The following is a 17,555-nucleotide window of genomic DNA, read 5'->3' on the forward strand; positions in this document are numbered from 1 at the left end:
TTTCTCTCTCCTCACTCCCAGCAGGGCAGAGGGGCAGGAAATGGGTCAGTTCATGCCATGTGGTCTCTGCCACTCCTTCCTCATAAAGAGTAGGACTGCTCCCAGTCCTCTACTCTGCTTGTGAGTTCCTTCCCACAGCATGCAGTCCTGTAGGCACAGATTGCCCAGAGTGGGTCGCACACCAGGTCACGAGTCCGCCAGTAAACCTGCTCCAGTGTGGACTTCCCACAGTGTCACAGCCTCCTTTGGCCATCTGGTTGATCTGGTGTGGGGCCCTCCACAGGCTGAGGTGAATCTCTGCTCTGTCCATGGGCTGCAGGGGCCAGCCTGGCTCACTCTGGGCTGCACCTGGGCTGCTGGGGAGTCTCTGCTCTGGTGCCTGGAGCACCTCCTCCCCCCTCCTCCTGCACTGACATTGTGTCTGCGGGGCTTTCTCTCACGTATTCTCACTCCTCTCTTCAGCTACAATCCTGAAGCTTTATTTTTTCCCACCCTTCTGTTTATGTTATCCTAACGGCTCTACTGCCATCACTGCTGGGCTTTGGCCAGCAGTGGGGCTGTGTTGGAGCTGACTGGAACTGGCTCTGTAGGACATGTGGGGAAGCTTCTCTCAACAAGCCACTCCTGGAGCTCCCCCACTGCCACAGCCTTGCCAGGCAAAGCCAGCAGAATCTGTGCATACAGAAGCACTCAGATAGCTGAGACCTGCAGATTATTCTGTACTACCATCTCTAGGTTTATTGCAGTGCAGGTTGCTTCAGTGTTTGGGGTTTTTTTGTCACTTTCCTTCCCCACCTGTATAATAAAGATTGTAATATTTACTAGCTTTGCGAAAGAATTTTGAGATTAAATACTTACCAAATACAAATTACTCTTAAGTTAATAGAAACAAAGAAAAATGGTTGAATTGTTACTATTATTTTTAAATTATGCTTTAGTTACAAATATTACCATATTAAGAAGAGAAAAATAAGGAAGAAATTGAATCAGTCACTTTGTTTTTGCAGGTTCTTTCATGTTGGTGAACACATCTGGAAGATTTTCAGGACAGAAAGCTCACCTCCTGATGCCTCATCTGAAAGAAAATGATACACATTGTATTGATTTTCACTATTATGTTTCAAGCAAGACTGGAGCTAGCCCTGGCACTTTGAATGTATATGTGAAGGTTAATGATGGTCCTATTGGTAACCCAGTCTGGAACACATCTATCACTGCCTCTTGGAGTAGAGCAGAACTGGCAATTAGTACTTTCTGGCCCAATTTTTATCAGGTATGTCTTACTTTTTACGAAATTTTGTTTTCATAATAGCTATCTGGTTCTTAATTATCATTTTACTTAAAATCAAAATATCTTTTTGTATTTCTAGTTGATCATCATCTTAATCACATTTTTGTACATGATGCTAAATGTTTGTTTTTACATACTTATGGCTGTGTTTATATGTTTACATATATTTATAGAAGTGTATGAAATGCACACATGCTCTAAATGTGGATAAACTAATTATGTTGAAAAAATCTAGAAATTCTGCCATTGATTTCAGTCAATTAACTCTTTCTCTGTAATAAATTCACTCGTTCTTTCAGTTCATTAGGGATGCTGGAATTGAATGCCAATAGATTTTATTACAGTACAGTCTTCAAGTTTGATTTAGATCAGCAATACTTGTTGCTTTAGAACCAGCAGAATCCTTTGAATCCTCAGTTCAAGTCTTGGCTCTGAATGCAATATCTGTTTGTCCAGTAGTAAACATAAATATAATAGTAGTTATCATAGGAATGGGATTTTGAGTGCATCCTGAAGATTCAGGTGGAATTTCACTTGACAGTCCCTTAGGGTGCTGCTTTTCTGTAGGAAGATTTAGACAGTTTCTTACTGTTCTCTAGTAGTTCAATGTTTTTTCTCCTTCTTCCTGTGAAAATACAGTCAATGTCTCCACAAACAAATAACTTAGTTTAGTAAGAGCAGACCAGTAGCACAGAGGTGTTACTGAGGCTCCTCCATCCTCACTTGAAGTTTGGGAAGTTTGAATTGTATTTTATTTGTATGCCTGTACTGAATCTTGTCACAATACTTACTTTTTGAAACTTTCTGAAGAAAAGCTATCCCAGAGATGGGGTCCCTTGACTGCAGACCTCCCTAGGAGGTACAGTGTTGCTCTTCCACCATGCTGTTCCAGAGTGGGACATCCTAATTCCTGCAGCAATGACTCAGTTACTAGTGTCACATGTGGCAGAGTCTTGTGTCAGTTCCTGCATTTGCTGTTTCAGGTAACCAGATATTTGTTGCCCCATCATATTCTCGTGATGAGTTTGGCAATGTCCACTGCAGGTACTCTGGTAGGCTGCGGTGGGCTCCTTTCTGTGGCTGCAGAAACTGATCTGTGAGGATGTGTAAAGTGAACTTAATCTGTCCTTTCTGAACCCTTTTTCTTCTAAGGAAAAAATGCTGAAGAACTTTCTGGAGTCTTTCCCCTATGATTATTTCACCCATAATGAAACAGAAAGTCCTACTCCAAAAGATGAGTTTAGAGGGCCAGGAACATTTTATTCTTGGAAAGTGGGATGCCTGGAAGTGGATGCAATACTTGCAGACCCATAAGAGCACACCTACTCATTTCCTCTTGCCTCTTATAGTGTGTTCCTAGGTTGGATGGCTGGTATTCACAGGGTCTGTATTTGCATTCAGTGTTCTTCCCTAGATTCCTAGGAATTTCTGCAGCTGCTTTTCAGGGCTTCCTGGAGAGGATTCAGGGTAAGCTTACAGAAATCTCAGCAAACTTCATGATGTGGATCTTTTATAATTGTCTGCAGACTCGATGAAGTAATACTCTTGTGCCTTTCTGAGAAGGGCACGCATATTAGCAGAGCTGAGGTTCACTTCAGCCATGTGGGAGAAGCTGTGTGCTACCTGACTCTCTGGAGCATAAGGCTGTATCCTGATCACAAACTCCAAGCTTGGTTTAATCATACATCTCTCAGGGTCAAAGGGCAGTGTGTATTTTGTGGACTGTCAGAGTTCAAGGAGTGTTTAGATGATGCTGTCAGTCATTTGGTGTGGTTTTAGGTAATCCTGTGAGGAGCAGGGCATTAGTATCCATAATCTTGATGTCTCTTCCAACACTCCCATGACTCTGTCATGTTACCAATTTGATGCCAGTGTTAAGAACCCCTTCCAGTGCTGCCAAAAAGCCTTTCTATCTTCACTGAAATAATGAGGACCAGTCTCTGTTGTTAGTTTCAATGGATGGTGGGACAAGAGGATAGAGCATCCCACAGACAGTTTTGTGGCTGACATTGGATATGACTCAGTGGTTTATAATGTGGAATTTACTGGATGGTTTTGTGTGCATGGTGGGTAGTTCAGGAGTACTGAAATACTGAGTAAATGTGTGACTGTGTCACTTATGCCCAAGTCTGAAGTGTCAGATGGGAATCTGTGTAGTGAATTGGTAGAGGAGCATCCAGTTTTCTGTATTCTGAAAGGAGTCTGGTTTTTATGCAGCAGAACTGCTCTGAAATCAGCAGTCAGTAGAGAAGAGGGTTGTGCTTCCAAGTCTCATTCCAGCTCTGAATCAAAAGGCTGATGTAGACAGGGGAAATTTAGTAGTAGCAGCCTTGACTCTATTAATTTTAAGGTAAATTAACATGTTTGTAAAAATACACAAAACCTCTGACAGTTTCAAATGTTATTACTAGTGTTATTAATAATAATTTGTGTCAGATTTCTGACTATATGATACGTCTAACTGGTGTCTAAGTAACATGCTTATTTGGCCATAGAAACAGAAGGATGACCTTTCCCATCTTCTTTTTCTCCTCAAGACCTGCCATCTGCACTGTTCACCATTATTTGTAGGTGAGCCCTTACATGCTTGGATGGGGTACTGCAGTTTAGCAGATTACCATGCATCAGATGTATAACAGATGCCTGAGCATCTATATTTCCCTGTGTAATAGATGTCTGTAATGGATTCCACGTGCTCTCCTTGCTTCTGGAACTGTTGACATTTTTGCATAATCTTTCTTTTGCTGTGGAGTATAGTAAGTCATTTTCTTTGCATTTGCTACATATAGTCTGAAATAATACCTGGTTGGGTACTGCAATTTAGCTGATGTACCAAAAGATCTTATGCTATGTTAATATCCATGGCAGCGCAGGGAATCACTGTTAAATACTGTAGCTTCACTGGTTTCATTGTAAATAAGCTCATTTATTCTCAAAGTGATATGGAAAATGGAAGTGCTGTCATCATTTTAAGAGCTTACAGTTAATTGTCTTTGGTTTTGGTTGCCTCCATGCTCTCAGAGATTTGTGATGCAATTTCCTCACTTGAGTGCTGACATTTGCAATTTTTCGTTGTTTCTGAACTCCTTTCCTCAGTTTTCATGCTTTTTCTTCTTCACAGAGTTTGTTGTGCGGGAAGACAGGAAGTTAGCTGCAAGCAGCTGGGTGAAGGGCAGGATGAGGAGAAGAGGGTATATGTGGATCTTGAATATGACTTCAAGTTAGGTGACAGCTCAGATGACTGCAGGAATAGTGGGGAAGGCACAGGACTCATCTGATAGGGTTGTAATACAGTCCCAAGTCTGTTTCCTGGCTGCTGTTCATTTTGAGTCCAAAACTCCAACCCTCCAACCTCCTTTGAGACAAATCCATGTGTTCTGCATAAATCCTCCAAAATGTACAAGACTTCCTCCCAGTGATTTTCTGAGTTTGTCTGACCTTACTGAACATAATTAAGAAAAGTCCCCTAAGAGGATTTTTAAGGAATGATGGAGCCCGTTTTAACTTTTCTTATTTGAAGATTGGTAGTTTCCCAATGAGTAACCTCCAAGAGAAGACATGACATTAGTAGGTGAAGGGACAAAGCAATGTCATTGTGTGATTGTTGTATTTTAAATCACATAATCTGTGTAGCCATCCATATCTGTGAATGTTTCATAATTCTATTCCCTTAGCAGAACACTGACAAGATGTCTAGATGTAAATGAAACCAAAATGTACTACAGAACTCTGAGAACAAATTATATATGATAACGTTTCAGAGTTATAATATTTATTCAATTCAATATTTTTCAAACACAGTGTGTTGTGTCTGCTTTGCTGTTGAAAAATGTAGGCAAAATAACTCCCACTAAATGGTAGCTGACTACAAATCAGATTATGTAGTATGGAGTGAATTTTAATCCAGCTTCTAAAGATATATTGGTTTAAACCATGTATTGCAAATGCGTAAAAGCAAAATGTTCAAAAGATTTAATAATTAACGGTAGTTTATTATTGTAGCACCAGTTTCCCAAGCTTGTAAATATTGTTCAGGTTGGGTTTCTTTTAGGAACGGACTCCAAATACAGTCTTTGAACTAAATAAGTAATTTCTTTTAATATAGTCTTTTATTTTTGCCAGGTAGTTATTTGCGTATTTTGCGCACGGTAGGCAAGCTGTACTACATATATATCACAAATCACAATTACAACTTGCATGTAACAACATTAATTGTTGATTACTTGCTGATTATTTAAATTGTCGAGCGTTCTGACAATTAAGGATATATTTAATTCCATAATTAATGATCTTCCAAATCCTACTGCCTAACATCTGCCATTGATTTTAGGGCATGTCTGCACTGCTGTCCAGTTAGTGACAGCAGTGTGCTTGCAGTAACGGGTTCAAGCTGCCAAACACCTTCTGGGAGTCCAAGATAATCAGCACAGCTTGTTCTTTTCTGCTGTGCCTCCCGGTCTCCAAGCTATTTGTTTCGAAGTAGCTGGTGTATTTCTGCAGGTACTAGCCTTATTTCTGTTTTATAAAATCTCTTTAGGAGTGCTCCCCTGAGGGAGCATTGCCTTCCTCTTTTTAACATTGTGCCCAGGAGAAATTGTTTGCTTTACTGAGCTATTGTCTATTTTGTGCATCTTAAGCAAGAGCATCAAGGAGTTTATTGTGCCTTTGGAGACAGCCTGCAAACAAAACAAAGCTTCACATAATTCGTAAGACCTTCACCCTCCTCCTGACTTTAGCTGAGTTAGAATGTACATGGAAAAAGCAAATTGAATGTTACATAGATTTTGCTGGTTAGTTGCAAGATTGTTTTTAGATGCTTGGGAAGCAGGCTCAATAGGTTGAGAGACTCTAAAATTGATGCTTTGATATACAAGTTAGGAAAAAGCTCCTCATCTAGTGAGGAGAGGGTGGCAGCTTGGTTTTTTTTGGTGTATGTTTTTATTGTCTTTAATGTTTTCATTTTTTTTTTTCTTATTTGGATTTTTTAGCAGGGGTAAAATCTGGTGATTTCAGGGTTACTTTCCCTAGGTTAGTTAATGATACTCAGAACAATTAGTAGTATTTAAAATAAATTTTACATTTTAGAAGTGTTGCCATTTTGGAACATCATGACATGCAAAAGCTACTACTGAGTTGAGTCTGGTGAGGGGATTGTGTTCCCTGTTTCTAACCCTTCAAGCAAGCAATTTAGCACAGCACCACTGCAAGTCACACACCGTCTCCCTATCAGTTTTTATATTTTGAATTATTTGCTTTGTGCTTTGCTGGAAGTCAGTCATGGCAGCAGTGAACTGAAACAAATCTTGATTAAATAAAACAACAAACATTGCAGATTTCAAGTCCAGAAATGGAATTGAAAGGATTAAAAATAGCTTCCAGTGGAGTAACACAACTGTCTGTGCCACAGCACCATCTTTAAATGTAAAATCCTATGAAGCTGGAGTGAAAAATGGGGTAAGAACTTAGCGGTAATTCCTGATCCTTTTTAGTAAGGACACAAAGGAGTTACTTGGTATCACTTCACAGAGATAAGATTTACCCTTCACCATTTTGACACTTTCCCCTGTAAATTAGGAGTTTAGGGAATAAGAAGCAGTAGATCAAACCTAACTTTTAAAATCCTTACTTAACCATACATTTGTTTTATAACCTGCTTTGTACATGTTTTGCTTGGAGTTTGGCTCATGCAGTGTACTTAAATCCTCATCTAGGACAGAGTATTAAGCTTCTTGTGCAGTAAAAGTCAGGCTTAGATTCTCGTGTGGTGTGTGTGTTACATTCAGCTACACACATACAGTTCCTGAACTGTGCTTTGAACTCCAAAGAAACTTTGAAATGCATATTGCATTTTGAAAAACAAACCTGTCTCAGGCATCTTAAATAGCTCTTTTTCATTGACTTATGTGCTTTGGGAAAAGCTATTTTGAGAAAGATGCACCAGGGCAAACCACATACCTAAATTTAAAACCCGCCAGCAGTCTAAAAAGGGTCCCAAGTAAGGAGGCATGCATTTTTGGTCATATACGAAAGGCTCTGTTATTTGCTCCTGTCCTTTGTTCCTACACCAGAAAAGCATTTGAGCCTTCAGTAGAGAAATACAAGACAGCAACTGGTTTAAAAACAGAAAGAGAAGAATAGGATTTAACAAGCCTTAATGTCAGGAGTTCAGTTTTCTATCTGGCTTGCTTGTTTCTTTGTGGTCTCGGATTGGCAGCAGCCAACAAAATATTGTTTCATGTGCTTGAGTGCAGGTGTGAGGGCCACGTGGTAGTCATGTAGGAGTGAGAGGTGGGGAGGGAAATGGCATGAAGCTAATTGCCAGCCAGGGAGGCCTGAACACAACTTAGGCAGCCCACATCAATAAGCTGTGATGGACCTCTGCTGGGGCCTGGGAAGGACCAGCTCAGGAACCTGCCTTCACATGGCTTTGATGAGAAAGCATTTGCTGCTGTTGTGATGAGGCAGGTAGTCATCCTAGGATGAGTCAGAAAGGGAGGAAGAATTCAACTCACCAGTCAATGCCAGTTTTGTGGAGAGAAACTGTTCCAAATGACTTGTACAGTACAGTGACAGAAAGGTGCCCCGTGCGGTAAAGCAGAGCAGGCAGAGAGAAGGCAGCGTGTGATGCAGCACGGCCTGATCGCTGGGGATGCAGGGGGGCAGGATTGCAGCCTGAGCTTAAGCAGCTTTCTTAATACTCCTTTCTCTTTCTTGTTTTTGCAAAGTGCTATTTTTAAGTCGTGTGAAGGACTGTGTTTATATTAGGTACAATCCACCTTTTGACTGAAAGTGTTGTAATTTTGCAGCAACAAAGGCAGGAATTTACAGAGTGGGGTTGTGTGGCAACAAAACCTGTTTATTTCTATTGTTCTTTGGAACAAACGAGTTATCTTGAGTTGCACATTTTCAGCAGTAAGCATTTATGTTGGTGAGCAGACCCCCTTTCTTTGTTCATATGTAACAAGGGGAAGTGGCAGGAATGAAAAGCTAATTTTGCTCTTCAGTGAAGCAGGGAGGATCAGGGACAGTGCAGTGCTAAGCCGCTTCCCTGGTTCCTGTTTGGCAAGCCTGCTGCAGGGAGAATGGTGTAAAACAGCTCTCAGGGCAGTGTTCAGCAGTTTTTCCTGAGCAAATGAATTGCGTGTTTTAACCAGTTGTTTCCGGACTGATAAGGTGGCGGAATAATAGGGAAAAAATCCAAGGGCCGCCCAGTCTGGCGTTGCTGGAGTGTTTTCTCTGTTTTGACTGGAGTCTTTTGTATTGCTTGCAGGTGTTACATCAGCCATGAGAAAAGGCGAAGTTTGGAGGTGGCAGTAAAAAGTTAATGTTTACAGGCCAAGCTACTTTTCAAATGGGAAATTATGGAGAAAATTGGATGTGAAATAGGTTTCTAGGTTTCATTTCTTGTGAATTTACTAGTAAAACTGATCCAGATTTGTGAAGAGTCTTGACATCCCTATTGTAAGGTTTTCAGTGAATAAATGGGCTACCAGAAGTGTTTGTCACGTCTCTCTCTCTCACAGTGTGTAGCACTCTTACCAGGACTTTCAGAAATCTTTAATGCATAGGATCAAATTCCTTTTTTAATTTAAAAAGGGAAAATGCTTAGTTAGCAGATAGTTGAGTCCGTAATCTTCATTCATCAATTCAAATAAAACAAAATACTGAATTAATATACAGCAATTGATAGTATTTCACAGCCTGTGAACAGAAGAGGGATCACATTACCATACCTGGAATAAACTGTCATGTACGTACAATCAAAGAATGATTTGAATTGGAAGGGACTTTAAAGATCATCTAGCTTCAAACTCCTGCTGCCACTGGGACACCTTCCATAAAACCAGGTTTCTCAAAGCTCCATCCAGCCTGTCTCTGCACACTTCCAGGGATGGGGCTCAGCTTCTCTGGGAAACCTACGCCAGTGTTTCACCACCTTCGCAGTAAAGATTTTCATACTAATATCTAATCTAAATCCATCCTCTTTCAGTTCAAAGTCATCGCCCCTTGTCACATCACTACAGGCCCTTGTGAAAAGTCCCTTTGCAACTCTCCTCTAGGTCCCTCTCAGGTACTGAAAGGCCGTAGAAGGATCTCGAGTATGCACACATGGTTATAGATACACCTGTAATGTGGTATCCCATAATGGGACAAAGTCGAATGGAGCTCTGAACTGTCTGGTCTAATGAAAGGTGTCCCTGCCCATGGCAAAGGGCTTGGAACTAGATGACCTTTAAGGTCCCTTCCAACCCAAACCATTCGATGATCCTATGACCACTGGAGCCCCCTCTTCTTCAGGCTGAATGACCCCAGATAGCTAAGCTTCTTCACAGGGGCTGTGCTCCACCCCCTGGCCGTCTTCATAGCCTTTCTCTGAACTTCCTTCCACAGGGTTCATGCCCTTCTTGGGGGCCCCAGGGGTGGATGCAGTACTCCAGGAGGGATCTCACTGAAGTGGAGTAGAGAGGGAAAATCACTTGCCTTGACCTTTTGGCCATCCCAAAGGTGTGTTTTGATCCAGCCCAGGATGCAGTTGGCTTTCTGGGCTGCAAGTGCATGTGGCTGGGTTGTTTTGACCTTCTCATCCAGCAACACCTTCAAATCCTTTTCCTCAGGTCTGCTGTCATTTCTATCTGACTAGTCTGTATATATGCGTATTTTTTCTTCTATATATGAATCAGTGTCTCTCTTTGACAATGATACATTGCTTTTGGCTTTAGTGCCTCTTTCCATTTACTAAAAATGGCATATTCCATGTCAGAAGTTAGTCATTAAAGTTGATATCAGTTTGGCTATTTCTTTTAATGGAAGTGCTATTAAACTGATAGTATTTCAATTTGTAATATCTTTCTTTGGAACATACTCTTTTTAATGTCAATAATCATAATTCAGTTGTATGTCCAACTGGCATTTTCTTGATACACTGCCTGACATTTTTGTGGAATGACACTCTTGGTATTTTGTCTAGAGATAGGCCAGGGTATTTTAGATCAGTTGTATGAGTTGTTGAGTTTTTCTCTGCTGTTGCCATTAGCAGTTCTGATCAGTTGTTTCAAGGTTGTAGTTTCTGCCTGTGAGCTGAGGAATAGGAATCTACAAGCTTTTTTGGCTGTGAATAGATTGCAATACTGAGATACTTAAAACCTCTCAGAGAGTCTGTAGCTAAGCTCCCCTGTTATGAATTATGGAAATTATTTTGTGATTGACTCAGGTATTGCATATGTTTTCTTTCCTAAACATTATTGGCCTTGCAGGAAGTCGGGTAGTTCTGTAGAACAGACACTCTTATGCAGCATTTTAAAAGACAGTTAAGTCCCTGTTACTTGGCAGTAAAATTTTTAGCAGAAAACTTGTGGCTGGTTTGGCTGGCTGCTCCATAGGTGTGCCCGAGCCAGTTCCTCAGGGTATCTTTTAGAATTTAGCATGTCTGCAAGTTGAAAACCTGAAAAAAAATACTTTACTCTGCAGTGATGGGATCATGGATCAGGTAGGACTTTCAGATGGCTTAGTGCAGCTGCTCTTATGCTGAGTGTTCCATAGGAAAAGGAGGGTTTATTTATTTATTTAAGTTATGTTTGAATAAAACTGAAGGTTAGTTTTCAATAAAACAGAATGTTAGTTGTTAATGTATTTTTCTTCTTAACAGAGAAAACTCCGTCACTAGGGAGTACAGGTAACAAATCAGTAACAGGGTCCCCAACCCTTTGTTGTTTTTAGAGGCAGGTCTTTGTGTCCACACGTAGATTCAGTTATCTCAAGGAATTACTGTATGGCAATGTATTTCCCTGGGAAATTCTTCCATCATTTCTGAGACCTGGTTGTCTGCTCTGTTCTTCACTACGGTGTTGCAACATCTCTGCCTTAACTGCAGGTTCCTGGGGCTGTGCCATGGTTCTCATACCCTGTGGTCTTTCAGATTTTCTCAGATTGGAATAGGCTTGGTAACTCTTCAGGAAATGGAGCGTTCTCTGACTTTTTTCAAGGGCATCAGCATAATTATTTTTTTCAGAGATTGTAACACAAATTAAGAACTTTCAACTTAGTCATATTTCTTAATAGAGAGAAATGCCTGTTCTTTTTTCAAAGTTGAGTGACTGACAACAGGAGCTGCATTCTTGGGTCTTGCACTGCTGTTAAAATTTAGGGTTACTTAGTGCACATCACCTCTCTATTTCCATTTAAAGGTTGTTATGATGAGGGTGATAATTATCCTTAGAAAAGTTATTCCAGATCTCTCAATGCAGGTTATTCACTGAGTCTTTTTCTTCACTTGCTCTTTTTCTTCTTTAAGAACTTCTGCTTCCCAAGATAGTTAAGACCAATTTTGTGAGGATATTTTCTTTTTTGGAGGAGAGATGTCCTTTGAAATTTTGAATGGTGTTTCTCTAGATGTTCTACTTAATGCTGGGAGCCAAATCCATACCCTGTTCAGCCTGTTGCTGTGGATCAATAATACCAACTTCAGGAGCCAGTAGAATGCCATCTGGCATTTACAAAGCCAACTGAGCAACCCTTTTCTTGCAGAAATTGTTTCTGAAAAATTTCTTTGGTGGCATTTGGACTTTGCTCATTGACATCTTGTGTTTTTGTCTTGCTGCATGATTCATGTAATGGCAACACTGGTGCTTTAGGTTGAAATTTTGCGTAGACAGAAGTCAGAACTAGAATGAAAAGTATTTTTTCCTTTTCAGCCAGGTGATGTTAAGGCTGTTTTTACAGCAATTCTATTCCAGTGGGACTGGGAGGGAGAAATGGAGGTTAGGAAGAAGAAATCTGGGAGAGAACAACAGATTGGTGTCCACAGGTAGAGCAATGAGAAAGAAGGGAGAAGGCAGAGGCCAGAAGGATATAAAGGTTTTTCTCATTGCAAGGTTTGTTTTAAAATCAGAATCGGTGTTCTGAGAGTGTTTATTCAACATCAGGAAATTGTGATATGTAATGGAGCTATATGTTATCCTCATAACATATTTGCATTCTGTATCATTCAGTAAAGGGATATGGTATGATGTGTGCATGTGTTCCAAGGTCAAGTACAGCATATATGTGAAAAATGGTTTCTAAGCTTTGTCTTGCTCAGGGTGCTTCCTGAGACCAGTTACAAAAGGCAATTAGAGTTAACTTTCCGAGCAAAAGTGAAGTCTTAAAAAAAAAAAAAAAAAATCACAACCTGGATTTTAGTATGAACTTCTTGAGCACTGGTGTGGAAATGTACCTGCTAACATTAGTGGCATATTTTCTTCTCTTCCTCTATTCTGTATAAACATTCTTGGGATGTGAAAGCTAAGGCTGCCAAACTTTGGAGAGGTTTACTTTAGGGTGTACTCAATTCAAATGACAAGAACAGTCCATTTATTTTGTGACCTATTTATAGCCATTAAACAAACCGTGGCAAATGGATCTGCTTTACTTATTCATTGCATTTGGTGGAAGATTAAAAGCATGCAAAATACATTCCTGAAAATAGGTGTGTTTGTGTCTGATACCCTAAAAATCTCTGTATACTACACAACTGTAATTTTTAAAATAAAAGTAGTTCATTCTGCGAGACAGAGAGTTGAAAATAAAATACTTGGTCTTAATACTTAAGGCATTTAACTACTACAAAGGTAACTGCTTTGGCAGAGCAAATATTGGCGAGATTGTTTATTTCTTCTGTGAGCTATATATGATCCTTCTTGTAAATCTCCAAAATTACGTAAACATGAAAAAAAAGTAGTTTAAATTCTGATTAATTTAATTAAGAGCAACATTTTGAGAATTTTATGATTGTTTTGTTTTCCAGGCGTTCTTAACGTATTGAAAGAGTTGATGTGTTTTTCCATGACAAACAGTTTCTATATTCCCTGTGTTCCAGAGATGCTAACTGAAGTTCTATTTCTGCTTCTCAGGTTGTTTTTGAAGTGGTTACTTCAGGTCACTCTGGATATGTGGCTATTGATGAAGTGAAAGTCCTAGGACATCCATGTAGTAAGTACCTGTCTTATGTTGTAAAGCCAGACCCCCTACAATAAGTGTGCCACTATGCTTCGATAAATGCTGAGCAGAAGAGAAGGAAAATGTCAGAAAACAATGTCACAGCCATAAGTACAGGCTGAGTATATATATATATATATGAAGTGTTGCTAAACATGGCGTCATTGCACCTTTTTGTCTTTAGAGACATCTCTCCTATGTGCACCTTGTGTACAGCACTTAGCATGAGTCCCAACCCAAACTTGGTCATGTGGCAACTCCTTTAGAACAAAATCACCAAATCATCATGATTCTGTGATTCCAAGATTTGTTGATGAATTTGCTGTCTGCATCAAAAATTCAGCGCAGCCACAAGCTGGGACATTAGTGACCGCAGGTGAACAACACAACAGCTGACTATATATAATTATTTTTTCCAAGGCTTAGAAGGAAGAAAACTCAGCTGGCTGAGGACTGAGGCTTTGCTAAGCAAGGTTACTTAGGGTGCTTTACAAGGTTCATGGCTCAATTTCTGCACTGTTTTACGTCTTTATGCTTCAGATGTGTTTCTTTAACTTCTTATTAAGAATATGTAATTCTTAATTATCCTGAATTGCCAAGTCAAACCTTGTAAATAAAGCTTTAATGTGTAATACAGACATAATTAAATAGACTAGTTAAATAAAACATTACTTCACATGTGTGCTGTTAGTTAAATAAGACCTGTTAAGATCATACATGGAATAGTAGGTTGTGATCTTACTGACCAAATGACTGAGTGGGGAAGAAGACACCCACTTCTGAGTGATTGTTCCTCTTACACCAGATTTTACTTGCATGCATTTGTTGCGGCTTTTAAGTAAGAGCTGTGATACCAAATCAAAAGTGCTCCATCGGTTAGTACCAAAGCACCTCATAAAAACGGTTTTAGTCTTAATGGCAAGAAGACACACACATTTCTTCAAGTACAGAGACAGTTATGCGGAATCAGCAGCTGTTATTTCTGAGTCACTTACTTCTAATAAACACAGCAGGCTCTCATGTTGTTAGAAAGTATAGGTACTTCTGCATTTTGAATTTATATTCTTGGTTCAGGTAGGATAAGTCTGAAACAGCATTTTAGCAGCTTAATAATTTTTTTTATACAGATCTTGAGAGGTTTGGTCTGTGCATTTGTACCAATCAATTCTCAAAACCTCAAACGTTGTTAATGTGGAGACTGAGTTATAGCCCATAGCATGTAGAGTTCTAACATAACGGTATTGAAATGCGAAAGCCTTAATGAAAAGTTCTTTGATGAAGTAATTAAAATGTTAGAAATTAAGACATCAAACCAGTTAAATTGTCTAAAGAAAATTGAAAAAGTGTGAAAATTGAAGTAAAACTACTCTGTCTCTAAAACTTTGTAAAGCTCATAATGATATTCTTTCTGTATATTTCCAGAAAAGTAATTCTGGAATTATTAACTCTTCAAACAAAAATTGAAGTGGGAAAAATATTGAATAGACAGTTTTCTGGGTAGTACAAACAAAGACCAAGCCAAGGACAGATTGCAGGCATGTAGAAAACAAAGGGATGGGTTGAGGTAGATGGGCAGGTTTTTGTGTGTGTTTGTTTTGTTTCAGAAAAGCTTTTTTCCTAGAGTTTTAGAAGACCAAGGAACCAAATCAAGTAGGGTAAAAGTAGATTAAAAAAAAAAAGTTGACAGTTGAGAAATGGGGAACATACGGAAGAATTTTACTGGATATTCTGACACTAATAGTTTCATCGGCAAAGAAGTGGATAATTTTGGGCTAAGCTCTGTCTGTCCTAATCGGGAAATGTTTTAAGGAAAAAAAAAAGGCTGTATGTGTAATAAATTTCTAGTAAGGATATTTATGAAAATATTTTATCCCATATTTAGATATTAATTGGAGCTATTTTATTCCATCTCCACCTTCTTATGCTGTCTTGCACTGGGTATTTAACAACTTTTTCATGAAGCTAGTTATTTATAAACTCCTTAAAAATGCATTTTCTCCCAGTAATAAGCAGTTTTAAGAAAATATCAACACTTAAATGGTTGTAATGCTCACTAGAAAACAGATTTTTAGCTTGCCAGTCTGGTGCTAGCACTAAGATTTTCATGTTGAAAAGCAATGTTGAAAGTCTGGTTTATGCATTAGTATAGACAGTGCAAGAAGTTTGCTTGGCTGCAGATTTGAGTAAGTTGGGGAATATTGTGCTTTAAAGGATAGGTTTCTGTATCAAGTATCTATATTATTCTATATTACATGTTTGACTCTTTGTAGTAAAACAAAAATACACGCTGTGTCTTTTTTACTTCAGTGGATATAATTCTTGTTTGAATATCGGTCGAATATTGGTACGGAGAATGTGTTGTGTTTTGGTTTTTTTCTGCAGCATGGTTGAAAAAGAATTGTGTTTAAAGAATACAGCTGTAGTTGGTGAGGAGTGTTATGTTAATATTGTACCTGTTCGGTGGGTTGCATTTCTAAAGAATCTCTTCTGCAGAAAGTTGGTTGGTTAAGAAACTGAAGAAAAATCTGTTCTCATGATAACATAATTTCTTACTTGTCTGGTTGGTAGTCTAAGCATCTAATAGATTTTTCTTCAAAACATTATTAGTTTCCAATATGTTTTTTTTTTAATAGATCATTATTACAAGAGGGATGCTGAGCTAAGCTATTTTACACAGCGGGAACAGTTACACAGCACACTTCTAGTCTGGTCTTTCCAAGGTGTGGAAGTAAACCAACCAACCAAATCTAATGTGTAGTCAGTGACTTGAACCTTTTAAAGCAGAACTATTTCGTTTGCTTGGTATGTTTTTTATAGCCTGTACTTTGGTCTTGCATAACTTTAACACTTGTATCTTTTCCAACAGCAAAGACTCCCCATTTCTTGCGTCTTCAGAGTGTGGAGGTCAATGCAGGACAGTTTGCTACTTTTCAATGCACTGCCAATGGTGCAACAGACTCGAGTGACAGACTCTGGTTACAGGTAATTTCTTTTTTTCCTAATGCACTGATATCTGAAAGGAGGAGAGACTCTGAAAGGAATGTAGAACATGAAAAATTATGAGCTGTCCATTTAATCAATATTAGATTTCATAGTGCCTTTGAAACTGCTGCATGGTAGGTATTCTGTTGTAGAAAACACTATTGCAAGATTTTCCTGCCTTGTTTCAGTGGAATGCCTTACTAAAAATAAAGGTACTGTTTTCCATATGTGTGGTGATCATGAATAAAGGCTAAATCCCCAAGGAGGAACAGGTGACTTTCTTATAATGCCTATGCTGGCTAACTGCAGTATTACACGTAACAATTTTCTTGGCTTGTCTCTATCTCTGTTTAGTATTTTCAGCTAAAATTCCATTCTTACAATTTAGGTGTAGAGAAGACCATGTATGTCAGTAAAATCTGACCTTCTGTATTACAGAGCCGAAGAATCTTATATTCATTGAGTCCTTTGTTTTTTGCTTAATTAGTAATGTAGCCTCTAGATGGGTGTCAAATCTTCATTTAAAGCCTGTCTCCAACTCCTTTTCTTTCAATAAAGATAGCGTTCCCTTATTCATACATGTAACCTGGTATCAAAAATACGCCTTTTTGCTTGTTCTCTTTAAAAATGGGGGTGCAAGTTTAACAGCTGTCTTGCTGCTATTGTTACAGAGAAGTTCCCTACAACAAGCAGTATCGAGTGTTTTGACTTAGCATTAGGAGCACAGTAGCCTCCAGATCCCAGTGAGTTCCATACATGAAAACCAACATGCCAGAACTGAGACATTGTCTGTGAGAAGGAAGTAAGGACAATCAAAATAAGTGAAATAATGTCTGGCAAGTTCAGTCAGATGAGGCTGCAGAAAGTGGAGAAAGAGGGATAGGTGAAATTGGCAGTGGTAACAGGTGGGACTTAAAAATGAAATTCTCTATTTGTGTTTTTAAACAATTTCAGGCTTTTACTGTAGTTATCCTTTTCCATCGTATTTGCATTTCGTAAATTATTCATTTTAAGTGTGTCAAGTTAAACAACTGAATAGTTACAAGAAATCTAACACACAAAAAAATAATTTAAATTACTTGAAAAGCAACAGCTCGTATTTATCTGTATATGAATGATGAACTGTTATGTCTGTTCAGAAAGACCCTGATCAAATACACTGAAGGCAATGAAAGTTTCCTTTGGTTTTATTTGCATGGGTATTTCCAACCTCTTGCTGATACAAGGCTGATATTTTTCTGGTGCTCCAGCCCCTTAAAGACAGTATTCACTGTTGAATTGGTAAAATTAGACTTCTGTCTTTCCTAAG

General features: G+C 38.9%; 1 protein-coding gene across 11 annotated transcripts in view; it reads left to right on the plus strand.

Annotated features, from left to right (window-relative positions):
• The window catches only part of PTPRM (protein tyrosine phosphatase receptor type M), a 442,185-nt gene that overhangs the window by 133,645 nt on the left and 290,985 nt on the right, over positions 1-17,555 (plus strand). For all 11 annotated transcript variants that reach the window (XM_063396260.1, XM_063396303.1, XM_063396268.1 and 8 more), the window contains exons 3-5: positions 1,008-1,273; positions 13,180-13,258; positions 16,131-16,246. In XM_063396260.1, the coding sequence (XP_063252330.1) occupies positions 1,008-1,273; positions 13,180-13,258; positions 16,131-16,246 (461 nt within the window). The remainder of the gene's footprint in view (positions 1-1,007; positions 1,274-13,179; positions 13,259-16,130; positions 16,247-17,555) is intronic.

This window comes from Prinia subflava, chromosome 1, assembly GCF_021018805.1.
Source record: "Prinia subflava isolate CZ2003 ecotype Zambia chromosome 1, Cam_Psub_1.2, whole genome shotgun sequence".
Taxonomy (NCBI): domain Eukaryota; kingdom Metazoa; phylum Chordata; class Aves; order Passeriformes; family Cisticolidae; genus Prinia; species Prinia subflava.